This window comes from Peromyscus eremicus, chromosome 4 (genome assembly GCF_949786415.1).
Source record: "Peromyscus eremicus chromosome 4, PerEre_H2_v1, whole genome shotgun sequence".
NCBI lineage: Eukaryota > Metazoa > Chordata > Mammalia > Rodentia > Cricetidae > Peromyscus > Peromyscus eremicus.
The window spans coordinates 2,530,931-2,549,609 of record NC_081419.1 but is presented as its reverse complement, the minus strand read 5'-3'; the positions used below and the strand labels follow the sequence as shown (position 1 = coordinate 2,549,609).

Sequence of the window (18,679 nt, the reverse complement as noted above, 5' to 3'; positions counted from 1 at the left end):
TGCTTCCCGATTGGGACTGTGACAGCGAGAGACTGCTGCATGCTGCTGCTGTCACTCCTTCCCCACCAGAAGCCAAAAACAAAACAACACCAACAAAAACCCATGTTCTTCTTTAAGTTGTCCTTATTAAGTATTTTCCACAACAATGAGAAAAGTAACTAACCCCTTCAGTCAACAAAAGCTAATGAGAATCCTGACAGGATCACTTCAGCACCTGCATCCATCCAGATCTGAAGCAGAACATTTTCAGTGCAATGAAATGGCTGTTTCATTATTGTCAAATTACCCAACTTTAGGGCTGGAGATGTGGCTCAGCAGTTAGGAATACTCGTTGCCAGGTATGAGAGAGCTGGTCCTGACAGCATGGATGCAGAAGAGCCAGCTCTGCCCCTCTCCTGAGGCAGGGCAATCCCGGCACCTGGATTGACCAAATCAGCTACTACCCAGATTCACATGCAGGGCTTTGAGGTGGCCCTCCCCGGCATCTACCCCTTCCATGACTCTCCAGAGCTTGTGAAGGGACTGTTCCTGCAGAACCATGGCCGTGGAATCTCCATGACTCCAGGCAACGTCAGAATATCCAGGAGGCGTTTTGGTGAGGGTCCAGTGCTGATGGTGTGCCAGAAACCAAAGGCCTTGTACCAGACCAGCAACTCATTACAATGAACATTTGCAAGTCAAGTGGAGTGGACAAAAGGGTCTATTGGGCGACACATTGCAGGTCCCAAGGCCACTAAGACGAATGAAGAGGTGTTGGAGAGGTGGAAAAGATGGAGCAGCCAAGTGGGTTATTTGTTTATTTTGTTTTTAATTAATATTTTCTTAATTTTCTTTTGGGGGAGACTATACAGGGGGTGAGGGGCGGTTATGGAGGGACTGGGAAATGAGCAGGATTTGGGTGCATGATTCCCAAAGAATCAATAAAAAAATTTATGTTAATTTTTTTTAAAACATTAAAAAAGAACACTTGTTGCTCTTGCAGAGGCTCCAAGTTCAATTCCCAGCACCTAGGTGGTAGTTCAAAACCACCTGTAATTCTAGTTTCAAGAGACTTGATACTTTCTTCCAATTCCCACAGGTACCAGGCACACACAGGGTGAGCATACACACCTGCAGGCAAACCACACATACACATGTTAAATAAGTCGAAAAGAAAAAATAAGTTTGTGTTGAGTTTCTGCAATTGGCGCCTGAAAACAGGTTGTTATCTGAAAAAGTTGTGACACTGTGAGAAACACCGACTCTAAGTTCGGAGTAAACGTTCTGGGCCTGCGGGTAAAGGTAAAGGTGCCTTTTACACCAGGGAGGCCCTCCTTGGCTGGGTTGCCTCTCTCCTCTCCAGGGTCCCATTTCTTCAGTCTATCCAACTATCACTTGGACTTGGCTGTGGTCAGTTCCCTGAGGTCCTGGCTTCTAGCTCTTTGTCTGACCTCTTCCTCTTTTCAGTGACTCTTCTCAGCCCAGCACCCATTTAGAGGCCACTTCATGGGGGCTGGAGAGATGACTCAGGGGTTAAGAGCACTGGCAGCTCTTCCAGGGGACCCAGGTTTGGTTCATAGCACCCGCATGGATGGGCACAACTTTTTTTTAATTCCAGTCCCTGGGGATCGGATGCCCTCTCCTGGCCCCTGCCAGTACTGCATGCACACAGTGCACAGCCATACACGTAGACAAAAACCCATACACATAAAATAAAGCAATAAATAGGGGTCACTTCCTTCACTGAACCCCCAGAATCTGGGTCCATGTTCCAGAGCTCCATGCTCACATTGTATTCTTTTCATCTTTATACCACAGAGCTTGTCACTTAGAGTGACATGCTTTTTTTTCAGATTGCTCTGCTCCATCTTGTGGGCCAGGAAAGACTTTGTGTGGCTCCTGTGTAAGACTTGCTGTGGTCTGAATATGTGCTCCCAAGATTCATATTGGAACATGAGACCTACTATGATGGCAGTGAGATGTGATCTTTTAGGAGGTGAATGGGCCAGGAGGCCTCAGCCTTCCTCATCAATGAATCAGTGCCCTTATGGATGGGACTGTGAGGGGCTGGAGAGTCAAGTGGGTAAGGGTGCTTGTTGCTTTTTCAGAGGACATGAGTTTAGTTCCCACCGCTCACATTGGGCAGCTCACAACTGCCTATAATTCCAGCCTCAGGTATCTGAGCCTCTCTTCTGGCCTCCATGGATGCTGCATGCACATGTGAATACTCAAACACAGCCACACTCATATACGTAAATTAAAATAAAACCAAAATATTAAAAGGGACTTAGGGGCTGGAGAGATGGCTCAGCCGTTAAAGGCTAGGCTCACACCCAAAAATATAAAAGGGACTTAGGAGGCAAAAACATTCCTTTAACGCTTCTGTCATCTGTCCTGCACGGCCACAACCTTAGGACACTTTTACCCCTACCGCCCTGTGAGAGGACACAAGAGGTACTCACTAACAGACCTTGACCAAACACAGAGAAGGGAGGAGGAAGTAAGGAAATACCTCATTCAAGAAAAGACCTCTGGAGTAACTGTCCAATAAATGAATGAATAACCACGGGGATGCTAAAGGCATTTAGCCCTGGAGGGACAAAGGGAAGGCGTGGCCTCCACGACTCACAGCTTAGAGAAGTGGTGTTGGCTCCGGAGGCCATCCAGGGTGGCTTGGTTCAGGGCTGTGTGGGCCTGTCATGCCAGATGGGGGTCCTGGTATGCAAGGAGCCGGTGGCCTGTCCACTGCTCTTCCGGGGAGGGGATCTTAGTTGTAGAGGAGCCTAAAAGAGACCTGCGTCTGGGGTCCTTTATGGGCATCACGACCCTTCCCTACAGCGTGGCTTCAGAGCCACCGTAGAACTGGCTGTGCTACACAGCAACCTGAGGCTAGAGATCAGCCAAACAACTGTGCATTCAGAAAGCAAAAGCTTTGGTAAGGTTATCAGGGGAAAGGGTGTGTGTGTGTTGTCAGGGAAGGTTTGGAAAATGTCCTAATTATGATCTGTTGAGTTTTCTGCATAGTGACACAGTTTCCACTGGCTGCTGGCTGGCAACATGTGCCATCTAAAGAATATTCAAGATGTTTTCCTAAATCTCTTTTCATGAGGAGAGGTCGAGGGGCTGGATGCGGCTGTCTCCTGTCTGTGGCCAGCAGCTGGGACCTGTGACTCTAGTGTCATGTGCTTCCCTGGGGAGCTGTGGTGGCCTCTGGCTCTGGCTGCGCGGCTGGGCCTCCCAGCAGAAAGGCCTGATTGAAACATCCCTTTTCTCTACACTTCGAACCTTGGACTTGCAGTTTCAATCGGAGCTTCCTGTCACCACGTTTGTCTTCTTTATGAGGGAAATGTAATCTCTCCAGTCCGGGCTGCAAGCGCATGCAAATCAGCTAACAGTGCTGTTTTGTGGAGTTCTCTGTGTATGCAAAACCTCCCGGAATAAATCAGTCATCCCCAAATGGGAGGAGGCCCAGAGACAGAGCAGGAAAGAGAAAGTGGGGAGCAGGGAATGGGGCTAGGTTCAAATGGGGTGAAAGGTCCCAGGCTGGCCTGGGTACCCAGAGGCCCCCATTGGCCACGATGTCTCCGTGTCTGCCACCAGATGGCAGCACACGCTGGCCTTCATACTTGGTATTCAATCAGTACTTGGATTTGGCCCGGCATGGGGTCCAGGGTCCCCAAACTCACTGCCATACTTTTCTGTTCTTCTTCTCTGCCTGTCTGTGGCTGAGTCTGGGGAAACTCCAATTTTGTTCTGTTTTTTTTTTTTTTTTTTTTTTTTTTTTTCAAATGAGCCCAGTTGGAGAAGGGACCTTGCTGGTTAAGTGTGGTCTGTAGTGGCCCAGTAGCAGCAAGGGGGCCACTCTGATGTCCCAGCACAAACGTGTGATGCTGAACTTAAGACAGGAAAGGAGGAGGGAGAAAGGAGGAAAAGGAGAGAGAAGGAGGAGAGGAAGGAAAAGGGGTAAAGAAAAGGGGGAAGGATGTGGGAAGAAAAAAGGGGAAGACAGCGAAGGAAGAAAGGGAAAGAAAGGAACAAAACCTAAAGGAAGTGATGGCCCCCACCCCCACCCCCAAAGCCAGGGACTGTAAGTAAATGCTTTACGTTTTAAATTTTAATAAGTTAGCCACTCTTTTTCACTCAAATGCTACTCAAAGTTTCTGGAGAAATTTCCAGTGGCTTAGGAGCTCCTGTGAAGTTTTGATAAGCAAATACGGCTGCACCCGCGCGCCCTAGTCATTGGCTGACGCTGCAGCCGCCAGATTTTGACACAAATAATCAGATTGAAAATCAGGGAGGGGAACAGAAGAGGAAAAAAAAAACACAGAGAGAGAGACGAAAAGGAGAAGTGTCTTTGTGCAGAGACTCATAAAGTTGACCGAGCTGAGAGCAGTCAGTAGAAGTGCGTGGAGGTCCCGGGCTCTCAGGATCCTCAGGCAGAAGTCAGAAAAGGGACAGCTCCTTGCAGGTGAGTGCTGCCTGACCTGTAGCGGCTGAGCTCCTCTGCAAACTTCCTGTCTTGAGACCCCTAGGCAGAATGGCTGCTTCCCTTTACAGTTAGAGGAGGAATACTGTGGTCATCTCTCTTCTGGATGCACTGCTCATCACCAGGGGAGAGAAGGAGGAAGGAGCGCGGGCTGGTCTATGATGCCCCATGCTAGTGGGGGAATCATGCCTTCCTTCTGGGAATTCTGTGAAACTTCACCCTGATTCTCTCTCTCTCTCTCTCTTTCTCTCTCTCTCTCTCTCTCTCTCTCTCTCCCTCTCTCTCTCTCTCTCTCTCTCTCTCACACACACACACACACACACACACACACACACACACACACACAGCTCCTCTAGGGCTGTGGGCAGTATGCAGCACAGCCAGAGATGCCCAAGTTGGTGTCTCCCTGCAGGTAGAGCTGCCCTGTACCAGGAACTCGGAGGGATTTGTAGCCCGCCCTCCCACAGCCCCCGATGACCTTCTCAAAAGTTCCTGGAACCACTGAGGAGTCAGAGACCCTCTCCTTAGGAAGCTACTGAAGGAAGGTGTGAAGATGAGCCTGCCCTAGCCTCTGGGAACAACAGGATTGTAGGTGGGAGGCACTATCAGGGGTTCTTGGCTCTCTCTGAGTATCCATAGCTCTTCCTTCTTCTTTTTAGAGGAAAAGGCAAGTTTGAGTTCTTGGGCTTCTTAGCAAATAGGGTTCGTTGCAGAGATGTCTGTGGCTGGGTCTTGAGAAAGCCAGCATCTTTATGAGACCACTAGGGGAAATTCAAGTCACCTCTGGCTGTGGGTATGGCAGCCACCTGGTGCTTTTGGAGCTGTGCCTGTCCACCTGTGTTCTTCCGAGAAGCCCTGCAAAGTGGTGACTGGCTCATCCTCTGTCAGGAGAGGTGTAGCATTTCAGTGTAGGGGTCAACATGTAGAAAGTTCTTTGGGGGAGTCAGGCAGTTCTGCATCATTTAGGTTTGACCTATGGAATCACTCCCATGGTGCCCACCACTCGCGGCACTTCAGGGAAGGGGGCGGGAGGTGACGGTCCCACTAGAGGTTCTGGGACCAGATGGCTGGAGGTCTCCCTTCTCTGGGACACAACACCTGCTCCCTGGCAAAAAAACGGCAGAGGGCTCCTAAATGTGAAGGTGCTTGTTTTGACTCCTTTCCGGTGGCAATCTCAGCCCCAGATGCTGCTCTGCTCTTAGTGTGGACTGTGTAGACGGCATTTCACTTGCTCAGTTCTGTTTGACCTTTTTTTTTTCTTTTGATTTGTGTGGTGCTCCTGTGCATGGTGCATGGAATTCAGGGTCTATTACGGAAGTACACTCCTACACTCCCCTGTCCTCTTCTTTCTTTTTCTGCTATGTAGTTAAAGACCCTAAATTTCTGATCCTGCCTCCACCTCCTCACACTCTATCCCTGGTTCTTTTCTCCTTTTTCTTCATTTTTCTTTTATCTCTCCCTTCTTTTATTAACTTAAAATTATTGTCGTTAACTAGGCATGGTGGCGCATACCTTAAATCCTAGCACTTGGGAGGCATAGGCAAGCGGATCTCTCTGAGTTCAAGGCCAGCCTGGTCTACAAAGACAGTTCCAGAACAGCCAGAGCCACATAGAGAGACTTTGTCTCAAAAGAAGAACAAAAAGTATTATTATTAGGGTTTGTTTTGCGTGTGAGAGAGATGTTGGGTACACATGCCACGGCACACATGTGGAGGTCAGGGAACGACTTTATAGAGTCCGTTCTCTCTTTCGACCTCGTGGGTTCTGGGGATTGAATACAGGCCATCAGGCTTCCATGGCAAGTGCTTTACGCACTGAGACATCACTGACCAGCTTTCTTTTCTTTGAGAGTGTCTCCCATGTTTGCCCAGGCTGGCCCGGAACTCCTGGGCTCACACAATCCTCCTGACTCCCTTCCAAGTATCCAGGACTGCAGGTGCTCGCCCGAGTCTAGCTCATCTTACGAACTTTTCATTAGCTATCAGGTGGATTCACCTTGTACAACCAACCCCAGCATCCATCCCAGGGCTGTTTCCTTTTGTGAAACTGAAACTCAACACCTATTAACCAATAACTATTTCCCCCTGCTAACCTCAAATCTACTCCAGTCTCTGTGAATTTGCCTATTCTGAGCACTACACAACACTTGTCCTTGGTGGCTGGCTTATCCCGCCTCCCATGTTCTCAGGGTTTATTATGCCATGCATGCTGGACTTGCCTTCGGTTGGTAGACTGGATCATACTGTGTGCTTTGGTCTGGCTGGACCTTGCTTATCCACCCTGCCTGAATGGAACCTGTACCTGTCAGCTCTTGAGGATGGTATTGTTGTCAATGTGGACATACAGTCCTTGAACCATGTGCTTCAGTGAAGACCTGAAAGTCACTTGCTGACTTAATGTATCTATTTGGTGGTGCTGGGGCTTGAACTCGGAGCTTTAGGCTCCCTAAGGTGATCCAGGCTCCTGGCCCATGACTCTGTGACATGGCTCTGCAGTGTGTTCCCTCCTTCCCTTCTGCTCTTATACATAAGGAAGTCCAAAGGGTCCCCTGTAGCTGACCCTGAGAATCAACTCAGTCTTGCCCAACCCTCCTGAAAAGGGAACCCAAGTGACCAATGTCTCAGGCAAGGTGGGTCAGTCCCTAGCTGAAGGTCAACAGATTGTACATGGGATTTTAGAGTAAAGGGGAAGTTTAGAAATCTCTTAGCCTAACCGTCTCTTCTGAGAGATAGGAAAACCAAACCCAGGTTAGCGGCTCACGCGGTCACAGAATCAGACTCATCTCCACCGGCTGCACAAGGTCATGCAGTGGGCTCATCAGGAAAGTCAAATCCGGACGAGCCCACTGTACTCCAAACCTGGGAGTGTAGGATGCTGTGTCCCTCCAGACAGCCCCGGCTGAGGTTCTGACCCAGGGTCGATGGACCCTCTATGCCATAGAGTCTGTGGGATAGAAGGTTTATGAAGCGTGCTAACAGGGGCCTCTTTCCGGAGGCAGATACCATCACTGCCTCTGTTTTATGAAGAAATCCAAGTGTCTTTCACAATCTCTGCCCCGAGCTCTTTCTCAGAATGGTGCATGTGAATCAAAACCGAGAGGTTGTTAATTAACTACACTACAGGTAATTGGTTCCTGTTTTCTTTCTTTTTTAAACTCAGCTGACAAGGGCCCAGAGGAAATTCTCTGGGTACACTTGGCTCCCACTGTAGGCTTGGGGGTCTGACCAAGTGCCGGCTGTCTTTCTGCCAGGTTAGGGGAGCCAATGCCCTGGAAGGGATAAGGGCTAGGACAATTCAGTGGGAGGAACCAAAACACCAGGACCTCTTGCTTCCCAAGTGAGCATAAGGTGCCCAGTAAGTGCTTATGGATGTTGGAGGTCATGGTCCTGTGTTGTCCTGGGTTTTGGTCGGTTTACCTTGAGTCACCTTTAACTCTGGGCCACCAGCAAAACTACCTTTAAGGAAGTCTGTTCTTATCTGCCTTTCCCCTGGAGCTGGTCAGGACCCTGTGTGGAGTCTTTGGGGATCAGAGGAGTATGACTTTTTGTTCTAGCTCCCACTTTCTTTTGGTACTACAGTCTATACCAGTGGCTACTGTGAGGAGTACAGATGGTATGGGGGTGGGGGGTGGGGGTGGGCAGTGGGCCAGAAGTCAAATCTGCCCTGACCTTGGAGGAGTCAGCATCCTCTCTAAGCCTTGAGATCCTCACCTGCAACCTGAGGACACTTCCTACTTCCCTGTCCCCAGTGACACAATGCACAGAGCAGGGCTGCTACCACGGCCGCTTTTCTTCCTTGGTGAAGCTGTTGTGTCTCAGTGAGGACCTGACGTGAAAGGCCTGGCACAACCTGTGCCACCCAGACCACACTGAATAACTGCTGTCCCCCTGCAGAGAGAGGGTATGGCGGTCCTGGGGCCAGATAGGCACATCAAGCCTGGCCTTGTTCTGCCCGGAGCAGTCTGGAAGCCCGGCTTCTCTTCTGTGAGAGGTGGATGGAACAGGGCCGCACTGGAGGTGCTTAGGCAGGCTAAGGCAGACCCTGGTTACCATCAACTATTTTTCCCATTGCCCTGTCTTGACTCCCTCAGTCTGCATCTTGGTTTTAGTTGATTTCCTAAGAAAAGAATGTGTATAAAAGAAAATCAACCAGCCATTTGATGGATCGGGGCTCTCAAGGCCTTCCCAGAACAAAGATGGAGGGGAACCCAGCCCCCGCCCCCCGCCCACCCCCACCCCGCTCAGGGTCTCAAGTCCCTCAAGTGAAGAGTTGGGAAGATTCAGAGTGGGGAGGAAAGGAGAAGCCCAGGAGGGGAAGGGGGCAGGGGAGGAAGGCTGTCCCTGGAAGATAAGGTCGTGGCTGCTGTACGTGCCAGGAAGAGCAGTGGCCCCTCCAAATCCTTTGTTTAGAGAACTGAGACTCTCTCAGTGGAATGGACTCAGGAATCTAAGGCCTATCCTTCGTTTTAGAGTTCAGAGAATGGAGGGCCTTGAACTTGTGCCGGCTCTCTGGTTCATCCTTAAAGTACACCTGCTAGGCTGAGCCAAGCCTCCCTCCTGGCCCCTTCAGCTCATCCTCAGTGAGTGGAGGTGCCATGTGACGGCTCAGCCTAGGTGCCTGCCATGCACCTTACACCCTCAAGGCCCTTTCTTGCTCCCAGCAATGCCTGCCATCGAATCAGGTCCCCCTCTTAGCTGATCTGAATACAGACTACACAGCAAAGAGGGCTAGACTTGGCTACCCTGCAAACAGCCCCTACCATTAATACTCTGGGTTTACCCCCTGGGACAGGAGTGACTTGAGGGCCATTGCCCCAAAGCTAAGTTCCAAGCTGTCTTTCCTAATCTTGCCTCCCACCCCGGTCTGAGGTGAGGTCTTATCACCTAGCCTGCACTGTTGTTCAGATGCAGCCAAATCCTTTTCCCGCCTTTGCCGGGGTGTGTCAGAGATGCAGCCTTCAGCGGGTGGCTGGTCCTGGGTGGGGGTGGGGCTCCTCCCAGGCTTTAGGTCTTTGGCCTGAATGGTCTGGAGTACAGGGAAGATAGAGGACCCCGAAGGGGCTCTGTCTCCCAGGGCCATGGGAGCACCACACAGACTAGGGCAGGGATACAAGCCATTTGTGGGAAGGTGATCATATGCTACCCTAGAGGACTCAGCAGAAGACATCTAGAGAAGTCAGCATGGTTCCACCTTCCGACCCAGGCAGGTTCTTTGACTCATTTGGTCTTCAAATTCTCCCCTAAACCTGACTAGGCACTTAAGTGATGATGCCCACCACTGGAACTGATGGACATTCACCTCCTTATCACCATCCACGAGGAAACAGCAAACCTCCAGGTGTAGTGGATGGGTCTCCTCAGGCCTCTTTCCATGATTCACAGAGATTCCCTCCCTTTCTGGAGAGCAGACTACAGGCTGAAGAGCTGACTGCAGCAGTTCCCAGCCTGCAGCAGCTCCCAGCCCGCAGCAGCTCCCAACCCGCAGCAGCTCCCAGCCCGCAGCAGCTCCCAGCCTGCCAGGCAAGGCAGGCTTACAATCAAGGCTCCCCTTATCTCAGTTGCCCCAAGTTCCTCTGTAAGTGCCCCCTCCTCAACTCCTGCCAACGTAGGCAGTGAGAGCCTGGGGTGGTCAGCAGTGTTCCAGGCTGGATAGCACCCTTAAAGTAAAGGAAGTTAGCCCAGAGAAGTCAAGTGTCTACCCAAACTGAACAACAGGCAAACTGAGGGTCTCTCCCTCTGAGCTTCTTTGGGCGGGGAATGGGGGTTGTTGTTTTTGAGACAGGGTCTCACTATGTTGTCCTGGCTGGTCTGGAATTCACTCTGGAGGTTGGGTTGGCTTTGGACTCGGGGAGATCCAACTGCCTCTGCCTCCGAGTGCTGAGATTAAAGCATACACTACCACATCGGGCTTCCCCATGAGCTTTTTAGTGCAAAAATCTAAGCTCAGATCGTGCAGTCTCTCAAAGTGTGTCCAACTGGGACTCAAGAACAGCTCTCCTTATTTGTCTGTTCTCCGCAGGGCTTCCTATAACCCAGGCTGGCCCTGAACTCACTATATAGCTAAGGATGACTTTGAACTTCTGATCCTCCTGCCTCCGCTTCCCAAAAGCTGGGCTTATAACCATGCACCGTCGTTCCTGGTTTTATGTAGGGACTGAAGCCATTGCTTCATACACGCACTCTGCCAACTGAGCTGCTTCCCCAACCCTGCAAGTACAGCTTCCTAGAGCCCGGGTCCAGTGTGTCTGCGTCAGAAACCCCAGCTCCATCCTCCCTTCTGTTTCCCACTACAATCCAGGCTGAATCCAGTTTCTAAGCATGTGTATATTTTCCCTGTGGCTAATTCACAGTTCTGGGGGGCCAGATGGTCAAAGTATCAGTAAGTCTGGTTCCTTCCATAAGTTCCAAGGAAGCCAGTTTGTGGGGTCTCTCCCTGCTCTTGGTAGCAGGCAGCGGTCCTTAGCGTCCCTTATTGTACAGAGACCTGACTCTAATTCCTGCTTCTGATACACAAACAGTTCTCCCTGCACCCAGCTTTTCCCTCTTCTTGTTGAGACACTGGTCATTTTGGATACAAGGCCTATCTTCAGTCACATCTTAACTTGATGTGGCATTCACAGGTGCCGGGTGGATGTGAACTTTTGGGGAGCACGGAGCAGGGTGTCTTTGATCTCGGGAGAAGGCTCCAAAATCCAAAGGAGTGATGCTCATCACTCTTAGCCACTCCCACCCCTTTCTCCCTTGCAGGGGTGACACAAACTCTGTAAAATGCCACGATCCTTCCTAGTGAAGAGTAAGAAGGCACACACCTACCACCAGCCCCGTGCACAGGATGATGACCTGGTTTGGCCTCCTGCCGTAATACCTGGTGAGTCCGAGCTCAGGCTAGGCCCCACCCCATGCCCACTTGGCACTCTGTCCTGATGATGCTGTGGCATCTCTTCTGCAGCTAGAAGAAGAGGCCTAGCTGTCACTGGTTGAATGAGTGAGTGAATGAGTGAGTGAATAAATGAATGAATGAAATACTCATCTCCTCTAACATTTGGGGTTCTGGGAGCATCAGGCTTGGAGCCAGGTAGGAGCATGTGAGTCCAGCAGAGGTTCCCTTACCTCTACCCATCCTGGGCAGAGGATCTGGTGTGAGCAGCAGCAGGTGGGTCTCCCCGGTTTCTCTCTCCCTGGAAACATAGTGCTTCTTGCTCCCTGCAGGCATTCCAGAACTGCAGGTGGTGACTATTGGGTCTTGTTTCCCTCAGTGGTGAAAGAACACATCGTGAGTAGCAGCCCTGGCCTTGGCACACTACTCCCAAGCCAAACTCTGGACTGGAACACAGTCAAACAGGAGCGAGAGATGCTGCTGGACCAGAGCCTGCCCAAGATGGCCTCAGCCCCAGGTACCCAGCTGGGGTCCCCACTGTCCCCTGAAAGTGCCAGAGAGAAAAGTGGTTGGCCTCTGTGGTAGGACTTGTTGGGGTCATGAAGTTGGGAAGGACCAGTGAGATCACTGGATGCCACCCAGGCTCTCCACTTCTGCTGGATACTTTTGGTCAGGCACCTGCTCCAGATGAGGGCTTCTGTGCTGTGGGTGTGAAGCAGGTCCATAGGGAGGTGGCCAGGTGGTGCCCCAGGGTGTGAGGGCTGTGACTGCAGTGAAGACTTATAGCAATGGTACGTATTGGGGTGGCACACTGGAACCCTCAACAGGAGGTCACCAGATGGCGCATGGGCCACCTTATTTCAAAATTAACCGCCTGAACCAGGTGGTGGTGGCGGCGCACGTCTTCAATCCCAGCACTCGGGAGGTAGAGGCAGGCCGATCTCTGTGAGCTGAAGGCCAACCTGGTCTACATAGAGAGTTCTAGGACAGCCAAGGCTACACAGAGAGACCCTGTCTAGAAGCAAACAAACAAACAAAAAATAAGTAAAACAAGTCACCTGGTGGCCAGAGAGATGGCATGGCAGTTAGGAACGCTCATTGCTCTTCCAGGATCTGAGCACCACAAAGCAGCTTGAGGCTTCCTGTGGCTCCAGCTAGGGGATCCAGTGCCCTCTTCTAGCCTCTGAGGGCACCTGCACACACGTGGCACACACACAGGTACACGCTTACATAAATAGAAAGTTAAAAGTAAATCCTTAAAATAAATCTCTGCATGTGTCTTTGCACAGAGGGGCCTCTTGTGACATCCCAACCCCAGGATGGGGAGTCGCCAGTCTCCGAGTCACCCCCTTTCTACAAGCCTAGCTTCTCTTGGGATACCCTGGCCTCCTCCTACAATCACAGCTACCAACAGACCCCCTCCACCATGCAGTCTGCTTTTCTGGAGCGCTCCGTGAGGCTGTACGGCAGCCCCCTCGTGCCCAGCACCGAGTCGCCCTTGGACTTCAGCCTCCGCTACTCTCCAGGCATGGACACTTACCACTGTGTCAAGTGCAACAAGGTAAGTGATGGGCATGAACGGCATGTGGGCACGGAGGGGCCTTCTGGGTCCCTCCTACAGCCTCCATTTCATAGACAGGGAACTGCCACAGAGAGGTAAGGGGACTCCCTGGGAAACACAGCAGAAGAACAGCAGGACCACCAATGCAGTTCCCTTCCCTGTCCCCGCTGCTCTGGAGCTGGGCCTGTGGCCTGCATGACCACAGGCCTGCCTCCTTCTAGGGGCCTGATGCTCTGTCTGCTCTGTCCTAGGTGTTCTCCACCCCTCATGGGCTAGAAGTGCACGTCCGCCGCTCTCACAGCGGAACCCGGCCCTTTGCCTGTGACATCTGTGGCAAAACCTTCGGCCATGCTGTGAGCTTAGAGCAGCACACACATGTCCATTCCCAGGTGAGCATCTGGAAAAGACTGAAGGTGACTAGATGGTGGGCGAGGCAGGGGGAGGGACTTGCCTCCCTGGGTCTGAGTCTCTGAACATACTGGGTCTCTGATTGGCTGAACTGGCTTCACATCTGGTTGGAAGAAGCTCTGGAGACTTGGGGGTGGGGCCTGGAGTATGCCTGTGAGGCTCCGAAACCATCCTAATGCTCTCAGTGGCCCTGCAGGCATTTTCAATTCTTAGAGTGTTAGAGTTAGGTTTAAATGCATAGCTCACCCCCCTTATCTCTGCCAGTTGGGACCCAATCTTGGGACCCTTTCCTTCCAGAGCAGAACAGGTGCCTATTCAGCCCTCTACCCATTTCCAGAGAGGTCATATAGGTCAGATGGAAGTGGATTACTAACACCTGGGTCGATGGGAAAGGTGGGAAGTGACCTCAGGAGCTTCCATCCCTCAGCAACAGACTGGGAGCTGGCCCTGTCTGCAACTTCCCAGCCTCCCACAGCCCATCCAGGCCACTGCTAGAGCTGCCCCAACGCACAGAAATGAAGAAATCTATCAACCCCATGCTAAATGGCTCACCCCAAATCATACATATGGCTACTGGGGCTGGGGAGGTGGCTCAGCTGGCAGAGTGTTTGCCTAGCATACATGAGGCCCTGGGTTTGACCCCCCAACACCAAATGAACCAGGAATGGTTGTGCACATAACAGCCCTCGGGAGATGGAGGCAGGAGGATCAGAGTCCAAGGTCATCATTACCTACATAGTAAGTTCAAGGTCAAGCTGGGCTACATGAGAACCTGTCTTAACTAAATTGACTCAGCATGTCACTGTCCCAGGCAGGAGGAACTCATTCTGGGTTACTGGTGAATTCCTGGAAAGCTTAGATTAGCTGTTTCTTTAGTTGTCAACAGATGTACTTTGAGGCTTATTTTGAAAAGTATACTGTGAAAGGCACAAGAAACTATCTCATAGGAAGCCAGTCAGGCCCCAGCCTCTGTCTAAGCTGAGGAAGCAGGAATAGGGGTGGGGTTCTTCCTGCTCCTCTAGACCCCTGTCCTTGAGGTCACCCCAACGGAGTGTCCTCTTTCTCAGGGCGTCCCAGCCGGGTCCAGTCCTGCGCCCAGCTTGGCTGTCCCGGGCCTCGAGGCCCCACCTGCACCTGACCCCCCAGGGCCTCGTTTCCTCCGGCAGGAGCGTAGCTTCGAGTGCCGGATGTGTGGCAAAGCCTTCAAGCGCTCATCCACCCTGTCTACCCACCTGCTCATCCACTCGGACACTCGGCCCTATCCCTGCCAGTTCTGTGGGAAGCGCTTCCACCAGAAGTCGGACATGAAGAAACACACCTACATCCACACGGGTGAGTGCACCCCTGCCAAGCCTGGGGAAAGGCCACAGGGTCTCCTTGCCTGGCCCCTGGGCACCCCATCATTTGCCAAGAGACCCACTTGAGGAGGGGGTGGAGGGCCGGACAATCGCTCAATGTAAATAAACACTAAAGGGATAGCCAATCAGCGCGAACCTGCGGGCAGAATGCAGACAGCTGTGGATTATTCATCCACCCACTCACAGCCATTCGCTCTGTCACACTCTCCATTGTAACTCAGCACTTGTTTGGGTCAGTCCTTGCGCAAGGTCTGTGCCAGCTTGGACCGGCTTAGATTCCAGAGAGAGACAGTATCAGTTACTTTGTGTGTTATAGGACAAGGATGCCTGTTGGAAGCAACTTATGAGAAGGGTTATTTTGTCTCACGATCTGAGAGTGGAGTCTGTCGTGGCAGGAAGGCATGGTGGCAGGAGCGTGAGGCAGCTGGTCACATGACCTCCACAGTCAGGAAAGAGGGAGGAAGGCTGGTGCTCAGCTTGCTTTCTGCCTTTTATGCAGTCGGTCCGCGACCCCAGCCCATGGAACAGGGCCAGCCATACTTAGGGTGGGCCTTCAGTTAACCCAATCTGAAAAATTCCTCACAGACATTCCCAGAAGTGTGTCTCCTGGGTGATCCTAAGTCCCATCAAGTTGGCAATACTGATCATCAGAGAGGCATTTTTGTTTGTTTGTTTGCTTGCTTATTGAGACAAATTCTTACGGAGCCCAGGCTAGCTTTGAAGTTAATATAAAGCTGAGGCTGACTTCAAGCTCAACCTCAAAGTTCCCCTGCCTCTACATCCAGGGTGTTCGGGTTATAGTTGTGTACCAACACACCTGGTAAGCGGTGTATCAGTTGTAACTCTTCACTTTCCCTTCCTTCCTTCCTTTCTTTCTTTCTTTCTTTCTTTCTTTCTTTCTTTCTTTCTTTCTTTTGCTTTTTGTTTATGGAGACAGGGTTCCTCTGTGTAGCCTTGGCTGTCCTAGAACTCCCTCTGTAGACAAGGCTGGCCTCGTACTCAGAGATCCACCTGCCTCTGCCTCCCAAGTGCTAGGACCAAGGTGCACACCACACCACCTGGCTATTTTCCATCATTCTCTAAGGCTGGCCATAAAAGAGACCTAATGAATGTCTGCAGGGTGGAGGCTGCCTGGCACTGCCACCTGACCCCACCCTGCTGTTTACCCCTTCCCCAGGTGAGAAGCCCCACAAGTGTCAGGTGTGCGGGAAGGCCTTCAGCCAGAGCTCTAACCTCATCACCCACAGCCGCAAGCACACAGGCTTCAAGCCCTTCAGTTGTGAGCTGTGCACCAAGGGCTTCCAGCGCAAGGTGGACCTACGCCGTCACCGGGAGAGCCAGCACAACCTCAAGTGAGACAACTGGTCATCCTGCTCCAGTATGTCCCATTCCAAGGCCAGCCTCACAATCCTGACCCTTCTCCCGCGTCCTCCCAGAAGTAGCGCTGGCCAGAAGACTCTGCTTCTTCTGAGACTCACGGAGTTGCCAGGCAACCTCCGGCAAGCCACACTCCTTCTCAGACCGCCATAAGGTGTAGGAGTCAGCTCTGGCCTTTCTGAACTGAAGCAATCACATTGATATCCTCTGTTCTTGTCCCCTGCCACAGCATAGAAAGCTACAAGACCCTGGTGGACAAAACTGAGACGCTAAAACCAGACAAGAGCCAGGATCCACAGAGAACCCCTCCTGCGTCTTCTCTGGGCCTGGGGACTTTGAATTTTTAAGGATTCTCTTTCTGGCTGCCACAGTCAGAGTTGCCTCCTGCCCAGCTGGAGGTCTGGCACCCCTCTGCTTTAGCCAGATCTGCTGGCTGCCCCCCCTTCCCCACCACACCACATTCATCTGGGAGTCAGGCTCCACAGTTGAACCACAAAGCTGGGAAACGAGGAATTGGTGTGTCAGAAGCCTGTTCCGCTCAACTGATGTAAATAAAAATAAAGATGGATTTGGCTGTTTGTAAAGTGCCTACTAGGTACCTGGACTGTCTAGGGACTCTAGGACCTTGACAAGGAGCTAACAGACCAACTGAGAAGCGTCGTGACAGGCACCGGGAGGGCAGGGCTAGTGCTACTGGGGGCAGTATCAATCTCCTGCAGCAGCCCTGAGGAATGGCCACACTCTGTAGTGTTGCCTTGTGAGTATGGCAAAAGGAACTTGGCAGGAGTGATTAAGTTAAGCCTGGGGTTGCTTCCTGACTAGCTGTGTGACTTCAGGTGGGGCCATGAACCTTTATGGGGCTCAGCTTCATTGAGTTACGCTGTTATTACAACAGTCCTGTCCTGGCGGGGATATTAGCAGAAGTCTGTGAGATTCCCCATGGAAAACAGTACCCAGGACCTAGTACTCGCAAGCACTACCAAGCCCTCTGAATTCCCACTTAAAGTCCTGCCCCTCCAATAAAGCCACACCAATGCCACCTTCTCCATGGAGCCTCCCTTGGTCATCCCAGCCAGGGGCTCTCTCCTCTGACACTAAACTACTTGTGTCTCTTGCCCATGGCCCAGGAGCTGCTCACAGTTCCTCTGCAGACAGTTTTGGCATTGGTAGAAGGTATAAACTCAAGAGTTTCCATACATTTTCTCCATTCCACACAACCCCCACAAGGCATGTGACGTCCCATTTTACAGATGAGACAACAGAGGCTCAGGGAGCCCAGCCTATTGGAGATAAGAAAGTGTTCAGAAAAGAAATCCCATGGAGGCTTGACTGTAGTGGTGGTGTGGTGCTTGCATGGAATGTGTCCAGTTCCTGACACTAAAATCAAATCAAAACAAACAAACAAACAAAAAACCGAAGCAAAGCAAAGAACTCTCAAAGAATTCCATTGTCTTTAAATAGCGCCTCTGCAAAACACAATTTAACTCTGTGTGTGTGTGTGTGTGTGTGTGTGTGTGTGTAGGCCAGTTCTGCCTTGAGTGTTAGATGGCTGTATTTGTTATGTTTCTATTTCTATGATAAAACACTATGGCCCTTTAGTGGTGGTGAATGCCTTTAAATGCCAGTACTTGGGATGCAGAGGCAGGTAGATCTCTGTGAGTTCGAGGCCAACCTGGTTCTACAGAGCGAGTTCCAGGAGAGCCAGGGCTACACAGCATGGCCAGAGCTACTTGTGGAAGGAAAGGTTTATTGGGTTTCATGGTTCCAGAGAGATGAGAGTCTGTCCCAGTGGGAAGCCTGGCAGCAGCAGCAGGTATGGCAGCTGGAGCAGGAAGCGGAGGCTTCACATCTTGAACAGCAAGCATGAAGCAGAGAGAATGAACTCAAAATGGCACAAATCCTTAAACTCAGATCCTGCCTTCAGTGACATACTTCCTTCAACAAGGCCACACCTTCTAAATCTCCCAAACAGTGCCATCAAGTGGGGACCAAGTGTTCAAATGCCTGAAGCTGTGGGAGACATCTCATTCAAACCACAAGGGTTGTTCCTCTCACAGGGACCCGGGGCTCATTGATTGAGCTAGGTGGGAGGGCCCAAGTAAGGCCAGCAATCCTCCTGTCTCTGCCTCCCAAGCACTGAGATTACAGGTGTGCACCTCCACACCTGGCTATTTTTGTGAGTACAGAAAATCACATTCAGGGCCTCATGCTTGCAAGGCAAGCTCTTCGCTGCCTGAACTCTCAACCCAGGCCAACCCTGGCCTCTTAAACTGACTTCTTTAGGGTGTTTGGCCCCCTGGCAACAATGTGAGGCTCTTCCTGCCCAGACAAGGCAAGGAACTGGCCCAAAACCACACTTAGTGTGGGGTGAGGGTGGGGTGGAGGTAGGGAGGGCATCCTGCACCTCTCAGGTAAGGAGATAAAGTGTGACGGTAGAGGATGGGTACATGGGTACTCTGTGCCTACTTGAACTCGTGCGCATGTGTGCATACAGCCCCCCTCCAACACACACACACAGACCTGCTTTGCATGTGTCTTGTTTGCTAAACAAAACCAAGACAATATCAGGGTTTCAGCCACTTCTGCAGTGTGTGTGTTGAGGGGGGTGCAGGGGAACAGAGACGGGAAAGCAGG

The 18,679-nt window shown here is 51.5% G+C and overlaps 1 protein-coding gene across 3 annotated transcripts; it reads left to right on the top strand.

The window, feature by feature from the left end:
• Positions 1–11,232: 11,232 nt before the first annotated feature.
• Gfi1b (growth factor independent 1B transcriptional repressor) lies at positions 11,233–16,482 on the top strand. 3 transcript variants are annotated; one of them, XM_059259007.1, is made up of 6 exons: positions 11,233–11,332; positions 11,721–11,858; positions 12,631–12,902; positions 13,154–13,291; positions 14,477–14,642; positions 15,846–16,482. In XM_059259007.1, the coding sequence occupies exons 1-6, from the start codon at positions 11,233–11,235 to the stop codon at positions 16,022–16,024; spliced, it is 993 nt and encodes a 330-aa protein (XP_059114990.1). In that variant the 3' UTR covers positions 16,025–16,482. The 3 variants fall into 3 exon arrangements, with proteins under 3 accessions (XP_059114990.1, XP_059114989.1, XP_059114991.1); XM_059259006.1 differs by having other exon boundaries at positions 14,378–14,642; XM_059259008.1 differs by lacking the exon at positions 13,154–13,291.
• Positions 16,483–18,679: the final 2,197 nt, after the last annotated feature.